The sequence below is a fragment of the Hoplias malabaricus genome, chromosome 15 (genome assembly GCF_029633855.1).
Source record: "Hoplias malabaricus isolate fHopMal1 chromosome 15, fHopMal1.hap1, whole genome shotgun sequence".
Classification (NCBI taxonomy): domain Eukaryota; kingdom Metazoa; phylum Chordata; class Actinopteri; order Characiformes; family Erythrinidae; genus Hoplias; species Hoplias malabaricus.
In genome coordinates this window covers 5,982,733-5,995,296 of record NC_089814.1, presented here as the reverse complement: position 1 = coordinate 5,995,296, position 12,564 = coordinate 5,982,733, and the positions used below count along the sequence as shown (strand labels likewise).

The following is a 12,564-nucleotide window of genomic DNA, read 5'->3' as shown; positions in this document are numbered from 1 at the left end:
GTGTGGTGTGTTCTCCCTGTGTCTGCGTGGGTTTCCTCCGGGTGACTGTCTGTGAGGAGTGTGCTGTGTGCTGTGCTGTGTGCTGTGTCCTCCCTGTGTCTGTGTGGGACCCTGAACTGGATAAATGCTTACAGACAATGAATGAATACTTAATAAAAGGCAATTAACACTTATACTAGGTATGGATTAATTCATGTAAATACTGAATAATCCATGTTAGGTACTGAATATTTCACAGTAGGTACTAAATAATTTATATTAGATATCAAATCAACGACTGAATCATTCATAGAAGTTACTTAGTATTCATAGTAGATGTGAAAAAACTAATTCCTAAGATTTATAAATATGAAATCCCTGCACTCAAAGTGGAAATCTTGCTGAACAAAACTGAACAACCAGCTTCCAACATCAGACCAGTGAGGGCTTCTACAGACCTCAAAACATCTGTCCCATCTCCAACTCTGGCCTACATCCAAATCAGTTTGACAACAAAGTTTGTGTCCAGCCCAGGGATTAATCCTCGTCTGGAGACGGTTCTTCACGTCTCCGTACAGCACACGTCCTTGAGTGACTCCAACAGCTCAGCTTTTATCCTCAAGGAAAAAACAACAGCTGGCCTGGAAGGCATCCATACACTGGCATTAAGAATACATATTCTCTCCTAATTCCTCGCGTGGCACTAGTGTACAGGGGACTGACCGCTTTGGCGGTGATCGCTGTGGTCATTTTGTGCTGGATGCTGAGCTTATATTAAACATCTGAGGATGCGTGAATTATGTAAGAGTCTGATGCACTGTCCTAAGACCCTGGAAGGGTACACTTCTTAGGATTAGGCTATGAAAAGCCTTGCAAGAAATCTCTCTCTCTCTCTCTCTCTCTCTCTCTCTCTCTCTCTCTCTCTCTCTCTCTATCTGTGCAGTCACGGCTTCTACAGTGAAGGCTTTTAGACTATATCCTGAAACATTTCTATGAGGGTTTGTTTGCATTCAGCCACAAGAGCAATAATGAAGTCAGATACTGGACAGTTAGCTCAAATACACTATAATTGCCAAAAATATTCACTCACTCATCTAAATCATTGAATTCAGGTGTTCCAATCACTTTCAGAAAGACATGGATGAGCGAGTGTGGTGTGGAAGAACTTGACTGCCCTGACCTCAATCCGATTGAACACCTTTGGGACGAATTAGAGCGGAGACAGCGAACCAGGCCTTCTCATCAGTGGCTGACCTCACCTCACGAATGCACTTCTGGAAGAATGGTCAGACACACTCCTAAACCTTGCGGAAAGCCTTCCCAGAAGAGCTGTTCTAGCTGCAAAGGGTGGGCCGACGTCCTGTTAAAACCTATGGATTACGAATGGGATGGAACAAGCTCATAAGTGTGCGAAAACAGACGAGCAAATCCTTTGGGCAATGTAGTGTACATGTCCTTCAAACAAACTACTGCTACCCCTTAGCCCAGTGCTTGGGAACTTTATACTATTCTAGCTGACACTTGGCATTGGGCAACTGCTACAGCATCCTGTTTCTTTTAAGTCCTTGCAAGAAGTTTTAATGCTATTTTTTTTTCATTTGTTCACCTTAATTTCACCTCTATTTTGCCCTGGTAATACTCACACACACATTCACACACACACACATATAACTGACCAGAAAATCAAATATGTTTTTTAAAAAGAGAGTGCATTAAAAATGAAAAGGAACTTATGTGCTTCTAGACGCACATCTAGAGACCAACCAAGCTTTCCACGCAGTAAACACTGATGTGTGCTGTAGGTTTCACCTCTGAAGAACCTTAAAGCAGAAAGATATATGGAATCTAAGGATTAAAGTGTAAATACTGATACATGGCTATGCATCACATCACATCACATCACCATAGTCCTCCAACAATCCTTTTTGTTTGTGTATTGGGAATTTGTTTGTACAGGAAGCCAAGATTTTGCCTTTTTGTTTACGTGATGCTTAAAAGTAGATTTGTCTTCTAGCCATATGCCACTTATTTACTAACTCTTTCCAGATCTCCTCAAGGTTGTGATTTTAAAAGGATTCAAATCAACGTTAGATGATCTGGAAAACAGCATAAGCTTAGTTTTCTTGACATTTAAATCTAAATAATAAAAAATATGAAGTCATAAAAAGAATGCTGTAGTTTCACCACTGCAGCTTCAGTGTGGTCAGCTGAGGGATATGGTTTCTTTAGTGTTGACTTAGTTGGATGTTGTTGTTTTTGTTGTTGCTGGAGGTGATTAACACCAGAACATCTATAAATCTTCTCATCCTCATTGAGCACAACATGCCTTCTGCCTCCACTGCTGCTGAATCATGATGCTCATAAACACATTCCTCCATCGGTGGGTGTAGAATGGCGGCTACATTAGTCAGCACCAAGGAGATGGAGCTGCGGTGTCAAGAGAATTAATTTGTATGCAACACTTCATCAGAAGTGAGCACGCAACATTTTGATATATTTTATATATTGCAAGGTGGATCAATTGCTTATGCAAAAGTTTCTACAGGTGTGAGTGACTGGGTAAGTGTGTGATGGACTGTGTTGGAATGTTCCTGCGCCGCACTAGGCTCTGGATCCACAGCAACTCTGATCAGGGAGTGATTACAGTAGATGAATGAATGAATGAATGAATGAACGAGTGAAAAATGTGTATCCACACCCCAGCCTGAAGCAGTTTAATCATTCGTTCATTCATTGTCTGTAAGCGCTTATCCAGTTCAGGGTCGCGGTGGGTCCAGAACCTACCTGGAATCATTGGGCGCAAGATGAGAATGCACCCTGGAGGGGGCGCCAGTCCTTCACAGGGCAACACACACATTCACTCACACCTACAGACACTTTTGAGTCACCAATCCACCTATCAACGTGTGTTTTTGGACCATGGGAGGAAACCAGAGCACCCAGAGGAAACCCACTCGGACACAGAGAGAACACATCACAGTCCTCACAGACAGTCACCCGGAGGAAACCCACACAGACACAGGGAGAACACACCACACTCCTCACAGACAGTCACCCGGAGGAAACCCACACAGACACAGGGAGAACACACCACACTCCTCACAGACAGTCACCCGGAGGAAACCCACGCGGACACAGAGAGAACACAGCACACTCCTCACAGACAGTCACCCGGAGGAAACCCACACAGACACAGGGAGAACACACCACACTCCTCACAGACAGTCACCCGGAGGAAACCCACGCGGACACAGAGAGAACACAGCACACTCCTCACAGACAGTCACCCGGAGGAAACCCACTCAGAGCAGGACTAGAACCCACAACCCCCAGGTCCCTGGAACTGTGTGACTGCAACACTCCCTGATGCGCTACCGTGCCACCTGCAGTTTAATCAGAGTATTATTATTTTTTCTATGTTGTTCTGCCCTGTTGCCCATTATCTCTTGACCACTGATCGCTCTGTTTTATTTTATGTTTATGTCACTTTCAGACTTCATGTGGCGTTCCACTACTGTGGAGCTGTGGAACTGTGTTCCCTGGAGTGATTAACCCTTTTTTTGCAGACCACAAAAGTGGCATTTGTGTTTATGATCTAGAACAACCATCTAACAGTAGTACCTGACCTCACTGTTGTTCTCTGGGCTGAATGCAATCAGATCAAAGGCACAATGTTTCAACATTTTTCTAAAGTATTCCCGTGAAGAGTGTTGTCTGCAGTTAAGAAGGACAAGCTGAAATGTTGGATGAGTAGATGCCCGCCAGTGTTGGTCCCTGTAGTGAACTTGATAATGGATGATTCTCCTTCAGAAACAACCAACTCATGTCTTTTTTGTTTGTTTTGTCCTTTCAGATTTTTCACATGACCTATGACCTGGCGAGTGCAGTGGTAAGAATCTTTAATCTGATTGGAATGATGCTGTTGCTGTGCCACTGGGATGGCTGTCTGCAGTTCCTGGTGCCTCTGCTCCAGGACTTCCCTCCAGATTGCTGGGTGTCACTAAACGGTATGGTTGTAAGTATTCACCCTCTTTTTAATATATATTTCATTTCTAGTTTTATTAGCTACGCGAATAGGCAGAAACAGTGGACACTTGGGGCTTTGGGGAAATGGCGGGGGCTACCAGTGGGGGGGTGTTACCACAACAGTCAGTCCATTTTGGTGGGAAATAACAGGGAGGTGCTCGATTATTTCCATCAGGATTTGACTTTTTATTTGACTTGGCTTTTCCAGATTGTGATAAAGTGATGCTCTTGTTAGCAATTTATCCTTTCGCTTCTTCAGCTTTAAAAAAGGAAAATTGGATGTTTTTGGGAAATAAATGCAAGCAAAGTTGTTGACTTTAGTGAAAAACTAAGACTTTTACGAGTCTCCAATCTTTCAATGTATTCTCTAGCTCCACTTTAAAAGAACACAATTTTCACCTTAAAAGTGCAGCTTCAAAATCTGTCGTTGGAGGAGGGTAGGAAGGTAATACAATTAATATTGACCATTCTGAGCAGGTGTATTAGAGACGTAAAAACACTACAGCCCAGAACCTCTGTGTAACAGATTATATACAGATTACATCCAGTTATGGAGCCAGGCAGGGGAAGTATTAACAGTAAAGTGATACCAGCTAACAATGACTTAACTGATTTAGTAGGAATTAAGGGACTGAAGCAGAAATCCCCTCTTTCTCTTCCATATTAAGTGAGAGTTTGTGAAAAGGCAAGAACTTAAAATAATGGCTTCAAAATGAACCTTTCATAAAAAGGCCAGAACAGTGTTCTAGCTTGACCTGGTTAATCCACACTGAAATGTCAGGAGACAGAGAGGGGAGATGTGGATTTTTGGAGTGTCTGGTGCCTGTGATTAAAATTGAGCCGTCATGGTTTGAAAGTGGACTTGTATTGGGGCTAAGAGCAGAAGACCAGTCAGTCTTCCTCATTAGACGTGGCGCCCGAGCAAAAAACGCAAAATTAACAAGCTGCAGTAAAATTCCCCTTCAGCTCCTCACTGCTCCTGGCTTCAGCTTATAATCTTCAAGGTCAACTAGTGGTCTGCCAGCACTCAAGGACTTTTATCTTGGAGGCTTTTCAAACTTGAATACTGTTTCTCTTTCTCTCTCTCTCTCTCTTTGGAGGGAAGTCTCTCAGAAGCTATAAGACACCATCAACTTCTTTCTCAGAAACATTGCAACACAGATATCAATTTAAGGTGGTACAATGAACATTACAAAGATTATTTTAAGGTGGTACAATAAGAGTAAATTGTAACATTCATTTTGAAATTGTCTTACACTGCTTTTGTCATTTCATGCCCAACCCAGATGAATGGATGGATGGATAGAGGGATGGATGGGCAGTAGTTCTGTATACAATTATATGGCCAAACATTTTTGGTATTGGATGACACAGTTTGACCTTTAGCTGACACTAGACACTGAGCATGTTGACCTTATTCCCATATTTCTATGGGAATTGTTTTAAGATCAGTTTCCACAAACTTGCACCTTAAATTCGCTGAACTCACTCACAGTGAACGGTGCCTTTCAGCAAAACAGGGCATGTAAACAGTTCAGTTTAATCCAAACAGGCAATCATTTTGTGCATGACATGATTCAAATTAGTCGCATTTTATCGTCAGCAGAAGGAATATTAGCGATGATCTAACCAGCCCTTCAGCTCTAGATGTGGCTTTAAAGGCTATCATTTGTCTGTCAACAAAGATTAGCAGCGTGCGTCTGTGGTCACAGGAAAATCTCTGCCCCTGTTGCATACTTTGCCAGAGAGTTTTAGCTTAGCGTCATATTAGATAACCGAGATGCACAGTTATGCAACATCTTTTTAAAATGCCATAGGTCCCAGAGTAACTAGCGGTACACTCAAATAAAAATGTGCCATAGTGCCTGGGCATGCATTATTTATCTGCTGCTTTTATTTTGATACTGTGCACGCCCTTGCTTTTTAACAGAGCAGATTTCTTGCCATTTAAATCACCCTGTGCTGAAAAGTATACATCGTACGTTTAGTTTTTTTTGTAGAATTTTGTCCCAAGGGCTCTACAGAGAATTTGTTTTTGCAGCATTAAAATCAGAAGCAGGAGATGTGTGAGGGGACATGAATCTTTGCTTCTATGAGCATGTTAACTGTGATATTCGGTAGGAGGTGCTCTGGAAGCACAGATTGCTCGGGCTGTTGATGCAAAACCATTTAGTCGTTGTATGCTCAGAGTATGAGTTCCGTTCCCATTGTCAGCGTTGAGTTCACTGTTTGTTATTTGTTGACTGCGGGCATAGGGCTCTGCCAGGGTTATGCCTTGTCTCTGCTTCTGTTCTTGATCTTCATGGACAAGGTGGCAAAGCATAGTCAGGGACAGCCCTGCTGTGTCTTATCCACTCGTACCAGCACACACACCACCACCACTGCTGACAATTATCCACTACCCAAACCATACCTGCTCTGTCGGGGCTTCTGTGGGTGTCTTTATCATAGAAGAACAAAGGGGAAACTGGGATAAGGACGTATTCAGAGAAACAGGTGAACGACAGTCTGAAATTGTAGAACTACAAACCGCTCCCTTATGTTCATTGGAGCTGATAAAATGTACAATGAGTGTAGAAACTCTGAACTATGGTGGTCTTGATTTACTTGATTATGTCTGAGGTCTTTAATATTGATCAGTTGTTGATTAATCTAATCCTGTATTCAGGTTTTTATAGAGAGTCCAGTCACATTAGGTTTACACTTAGTAACTCAAGTCCCAATTTATTTTTCTGGTAATTTAAAAATGCTACAGTGACAGAGCACACAGTACATCCTTTTTGAAAAGGCCAAAACACCACAGCATTAGCTTAGTGTTTTAACAAAGGGCTTCAACAAAGAACCAGAAAAGTGGTTCATGCCTGATTAAAATTTACAGAGTCTGATAAAGATGTTTCAGATTGTATCAGGGCATCCCTGGTTTACATCATGCCATCTTTACAATGCAGAGAGACAGAGAGAGAGAGAGAAGGAGACAGAGACAGAGCAGAGTTAAAACTGTGGCAAGAGAAATTCAGATACTTCTTGTTACGACTGACGTGTGCTGTGAAATGTTTCATGTGTCTCTTATGGAAATATACTGCAATACTAAAACAGCTCATATAATAGGGAGAGAGGGAGACAGACAGGGTGTGTGTGTGTGTGTGTGAGAGAGAGAGAGAGAGAGAGAGAGGGAGAGAAGAGAGACAAAGAGAAAGGAAAAACACGATGCTTGATTCTATTTTAGACCGTCTTTGTGAGCTTTGTCTGACGCTCTCTTATTCAGATCCAGTTCTGTCTGTTTTAATGCCTCACAACCAGATTGTATTCTTCCAATTCTGCTGATCTGAGACCAGTTCTTCATGTTTAGATCCAGTTCCTTATCCTACTCTTAAATGTGTGAGGTTCCAAACTGTATTCTTAAAAAATACTAAATAATAAAATCTTGCCGTTTGTCATTAACTTAGAGAATTGACTTCCATTGCACTACGATGACGTTTTTAAGGTTTACAAAGTCACTTTCACATACAATGTCCCACACATATACAGGTTCTCTGTGGATCCAGTTGTTCTTCTTCATTGGCATTGTTCCTGAGAACGTGGTTTTAGGGCTTTGTTCATAACTGATGGTAGAATATGGTAAATGGTGATTTTAGAAAAAGTATAATTGTACATTTACAAAGGAAATTGCATTTATGTCCAGCAGGGGAAAAACAACTTTGCTCTAATAGTTTCGGAAAAAGCCTTTAGCAAAAAGACATCATTGCCCTGCTTTGAGTATGAGCTGTTTCTTTCTCTTCTGGCAAAGTTCAAGCCATTGTATTTTTTTTTTTTTCCAGAAAATGCAGCTCCTTCAGAACACAATGTTCAATGATGAGATGGACTCCTTTCACATGTTTCTCATTTTTGACAGTAAAAGAGTTCCTGTAAATAGATTTTCTATTTAAAGCCTGGCCCTAATAAAATAACATTAAGTGTTATGCAAAACCCAGAGACCATTCATTCATTCATTCTACTGTTTCATCTTAATCAGGGATCACTCTGGACACAGCACCAGTCCATCACACACTCACACCACTGGACAATCTCATACACTCACCCTGAGTTGTCTGAGCTGTTGTCCAGCTACTTGGGTTTTGGACCTCACCCAGTTGAGTAGGTGTGCGCGTTCAGGGCCTGCAGGATCATTACATCTAGAACCTCTCTTGGACATGTTGTGGATAATAGATTAAATGGAGTAATCATGGTGATAAAAGCGTGTGAAGGAGTGAATGCCAACACGAAAGTTCCGTGCCAGACTGGCACTTTTCTTGGATAGGGATTATATTTGTTGCTGCTGGCATTGAGCCTGGCACTGAGTCTCATTTTGTTAATGCTAGTAACACCTAGACCCTTGATTTTTAAAGTGTTTGTTGAACTGACTTTAAAGTCACTTTGAAGGAATTATGGGGCAACCACAGGCTAAAGTTTAGAGAAATGAGCTTGCAACTGATAAATCACAGGTTCCAAATGCAGAGGCACAAATTCATTATCTTGCTCAGTGTATATATATATATATATATATATATATATATATATATATAGGTGTGTTCTCCCTGTGTCTGCGTGTGTTTCCTCCGGGTGACTGTCTGTGAGGAGTGTGGTGTGTTCTCCCTGTGTCTGTGTGGGTTTCCTCCGGGGGACTGTCTGTGAGGAGTGTGGTGTGTTCTCCCTGTGTCTGCGTGGGTTTCCTCCGGGTGACTGTCTGTGAGGAGTGTGGTGTGTTCTCCCTGTGTCTGTGTGGGTTTCCTCCGGGTGACTGTCTGTGAGGAGTGTGGTGTGTTCTCCCTATGTCTGCGTGGGTTTCCTCTGGGTGACTGTCTGTGAGGAGTGTGGTGTGTTCTCCCTGTGTCTGCGTGGGTTTCCTCCGGGTGCTTCGGTTTCCTCCCACAGTCCAAAAACACACGTTGGTAGGTGGATTGGCGACTCAGAAAAAGTGTCCGTAGGTGTGAGTGTGTGTGTTGCCCTGTGAAGGACTGGTGCCCCCTCCAGAGTGTATTCGTGCCTTGCGCCCAATGATTCCAGGTAAGCTCTGGACCCACCACGACCCTGAACTGGATAAGCGCTTACAGATAATAAATGAATTAATATATATGTGTGTGTGTGTGTGTTTAAAGCAGTTGTCTTCTCCAGTGCTGTTTCTTTTTGTTCTTTAACAGCCATTATACTGACACCTAGTTGCCTGGATACCAGAGAGTCTGTAAATATGATCATACCCATGTGGAGGACCCATTCTGTGAAACATAAACTGGTTTGGGGACACCAAAGCCAAACTATTTGACTTTTCATCTCAACATGTGAAAATGATTAATAACCACTTAAATAAATGTACTCTATTTTTAAGGTATTAATGACTGACTGTGCCTTTCAAATCACTTCCTGTGGAACTTAAAACAGTTCAGCTGAATAGACCTAGCGCAATGAACAAAGGTGCCCCAAATTACACAGGAAACTATTTTTCATGTCAGTCAAAGACACATGTACAATACAAGACACGTCATTCCTGGCCTTGAATTAGATTTAATTAGATGATTCGTTAGAGGGCTGTAGAAAAACAACAGGACTACAGAAAAAAAATCAAATACCTGAGTTAAAAATCACTGAGTTTTTAAAAGACATTCTATTTGGAGGTGTATGTCGTGTACTGGAGGCTGCCTGCTGTTAATCTGATATACACTGTTTGTACAGTGGTTTTACATCAAGCAGCACCTCTGTTTCTTTTACTGTAAGCTATACTGCTTATACTGATCATTTTAACGTATATTAATTATAGTTTCAAATCTTAAAGAGCTTGACAAATGTTAAAACTCTGTCTCAAGTCTTCAGACCACTAGTCTGCAAATGATTCTTTTGCTCTTGGGCTCCCCCTAGAGTTGCAGAATGTAATTCATTTTTACATCGCTGTCCTGAAATCAAGACAGGTGCTATAGTTGGGGCCAGTTTTATACAGAGAGGGCCATTTATATGGGTACACCTTAATAAAATGGGAATGGTTGGTGACATTAACTTTCTGTTTGTGGCACATTAGTATATGGGAGGGGGGGAAACTTTTCAAGATGGGTGGTGACCATGGTGGCCATTTTGAAGTCGGCCATGTTGGATCCAACTTTTGTTTTTTCAATTGGAAGAGGGTCATGTGACACATCAAACTTATTGGGAATTTCTCAAGAAAAACAATGGTGTGCTTGGTTTTAACGTAACTTTTTCCACTGATACTCGTTCCGAAGTTGCTGGCAGCTCTCAGAGCTAGTGCTAAGACTCAGTCTCCTGAGGCCTGGCCGGAAGACTTCGGCGCTCAGAGTTAATGTGGTTACTGTGTTCACTCCCAGACGTTATTAAAAACACATCAGTGTGTGTAACTGTTGCATCATGGAGCTTCTTTCCTGGAGAATGAAAATGCATTAAGAGAGAAGAAAGCCCTCTAAGGCTGCAGTGGTGTTTTTAAGGAGGGGGTATTGGATTGAGGATCACGCAAACATTCCATATTTACATTTACTCTGCCGTTTTATTCAGGAGAATTTAGTCCTGGGAGCTTTGGGGTTTTTAGGGATGTTTGAGCGGTTGTTCTGTGATGTTAATGTACTTCCACAATAGTCCTGAAATAGCACCTTACCTTTGATTTAAAATAGACCACAACACATGTTGTTGTTCTTTTTGTTCGTCGCCACAGAGGATTTCATGTTTAAGGGACTGCCTTTCTAGAGCTGGGACTATATGAATATAAAGTAATACACCCATTTAGCACAAGTTTCAGAGCTGCAGAGGCTTCATAAAAGAGGCATTAACCATTTCAGTACATTTCACAGCACCAGTCACAAGCATGTTCCTCTGGACAGTTTTAATTATAGTCTCTCGCACCTCCCTATGCATCCCTTCTCTCTCCCTCTTTCACTCCCATCCTCTGCCTGTCTCTCTCTGCGTGTCTTGCTTTCTCTGTCTTTCTCTCTCTCTCTCTCTCTCTCTCTCTCTCTCTCTTTCTCTCTCTCCCTCTTTCACTCCCACTCTCTGCCTCTCTCTCTCTGTCTTGCTTTCTCTGTCACTCTCTGTCTGTCTGTCTGTCTCTCTCTCTCTCTCTCTCTCCCTCTTGCACTCCCACTCTCTGCCTCTCTCTCTCTCTGTCTGTCTCTCTCTCTCTCTCTCTCTCTCTCTCTCTCATTGAGCAGAACAGAGGTCGAATGCCGATGGTGAAGAACAGCAGAGGAACAAGATTAGGAGCTGAAAAATGTTGAGGTTGTGACTTAAACTCTGGCCTCAGGTGATCAGCCAAGTACCCCCCCCCCCCATTTCTCTCTCTCTCTCTCTCTCTCTAAAACAGAGAATGTGATTTTTAGGAATACACAAGCACAAACATAAGATCCCAAAAACACAGTTCAGTAAAATTACTCCATACTGTAAAATTACTCTGCAGTTTTTGTCGATTTCAGGTAGGGCTGGACAATTGATCAAATTTCTAATCAACATAATATTTTCTATATCGATTATATCATTTTTTAACTGTTTCTTTTTAAACTTCTATTATGTCCCCACAGTGTGTTCATGTATTGTCTCTTTAAAACCACACTACCACGCTGTAGTCACATGATTCTGACCCTATCTGCCACATGGAAGCAAAATGGAGGAGAACCTAAACACTGAGGCTGATCGAGCGACTCGAGCAGCTCATACCAACACAACATCTGTGCTTTGGATGTGTTGTGTTCTGACTTTAATTTAGACGACACTGTACAAAAAGAAGTCAAATGTAAACACTGAGAAAAACAATGTTTCAGCGACCAAAGCACAATCACACACCAAATATAAACAGTGCTCACAAAACAAGAGAGGAACAAGCTCCCAGCGACATTAGAAAAACTACCCCAGCTTTAACACTGGAGCGTATTTACAGCACAGGCCTCGACACTGAACAGTGAGGGTCACAAATACAACAATAAAATAATCGTTTATTAATAGGAATCATGGTAAAATGTACAAATAATTGTGATATCGCACACTATTTTTCTTACTGTTCTTGATGAATTGTCATATTGATGAAACTTCAGCAACGTTGTTGTCTTATTGGTGGATTTCAGGCTGAACTCTTATTGGTGGATATTTACCCATGATGTTCTCCTATTGGTAAATTCTTTGCCACATCATTGTCCTATCATTGGGGTTTTCAACAATCATTCTCTCTCATTAGTGGATTGTCAGCCATGTTGTTCTCCTATTGGTGGAATTTGGATGCTACTTTAATGCTACTTTCCTACTCATGCATTTCCATTGTTTTTTTGTGTGTCTGCTTGTGTGCTTCTACCGCATTATTGTGATGTAACTCATAGATTGTACATTGCGGTTATGGTATATACCTTCATGAAGCTCCAGACACAGGATTCCAGTCCAACACAAGCATCTGTATAAAGTCGTCACTCTTTCAGTTGTTTAATGGGATGCATCCCCCCTGAGCTCTTTCTACACAGATTGAGATAAACGACTTCTCCTTCCTTATTCCTCCTCTTCCTCGTTCTCTACTCTCAGTAAATGTTAATTGCGTCCGTGCTGCTT

The 12,564-nt window shown here is 41.8% G+C and overlaps 1 protein-coding gene across 2 annotated transcripts in view; it reads left to right on the top strand.

The window, feature by feature from the left end:
* The window catches only part of LOC136668387 (potassium/sodium hyperpolarization-activated cyclic nucleotide-gated channel 1), a 165,625-nt gene that overhangs the window by 91,138 nt on the left and 61,923 nt on the right, over positions 1 to 12,564 (top strand). For both annotated transcript variants that reach the window (XM_066645879.1, XM_066645880.1), the window contains exon 3: positions 3,833 to 3,994. In XM_066645879.1, the coding sequence (XP_066501976.1) occupies positions 3,833 to 3,994 (162 nt within the window). The remainder of the gene's footprint in view (positions 1 to 3,832; positions 3,995 to 12,564) is intronic.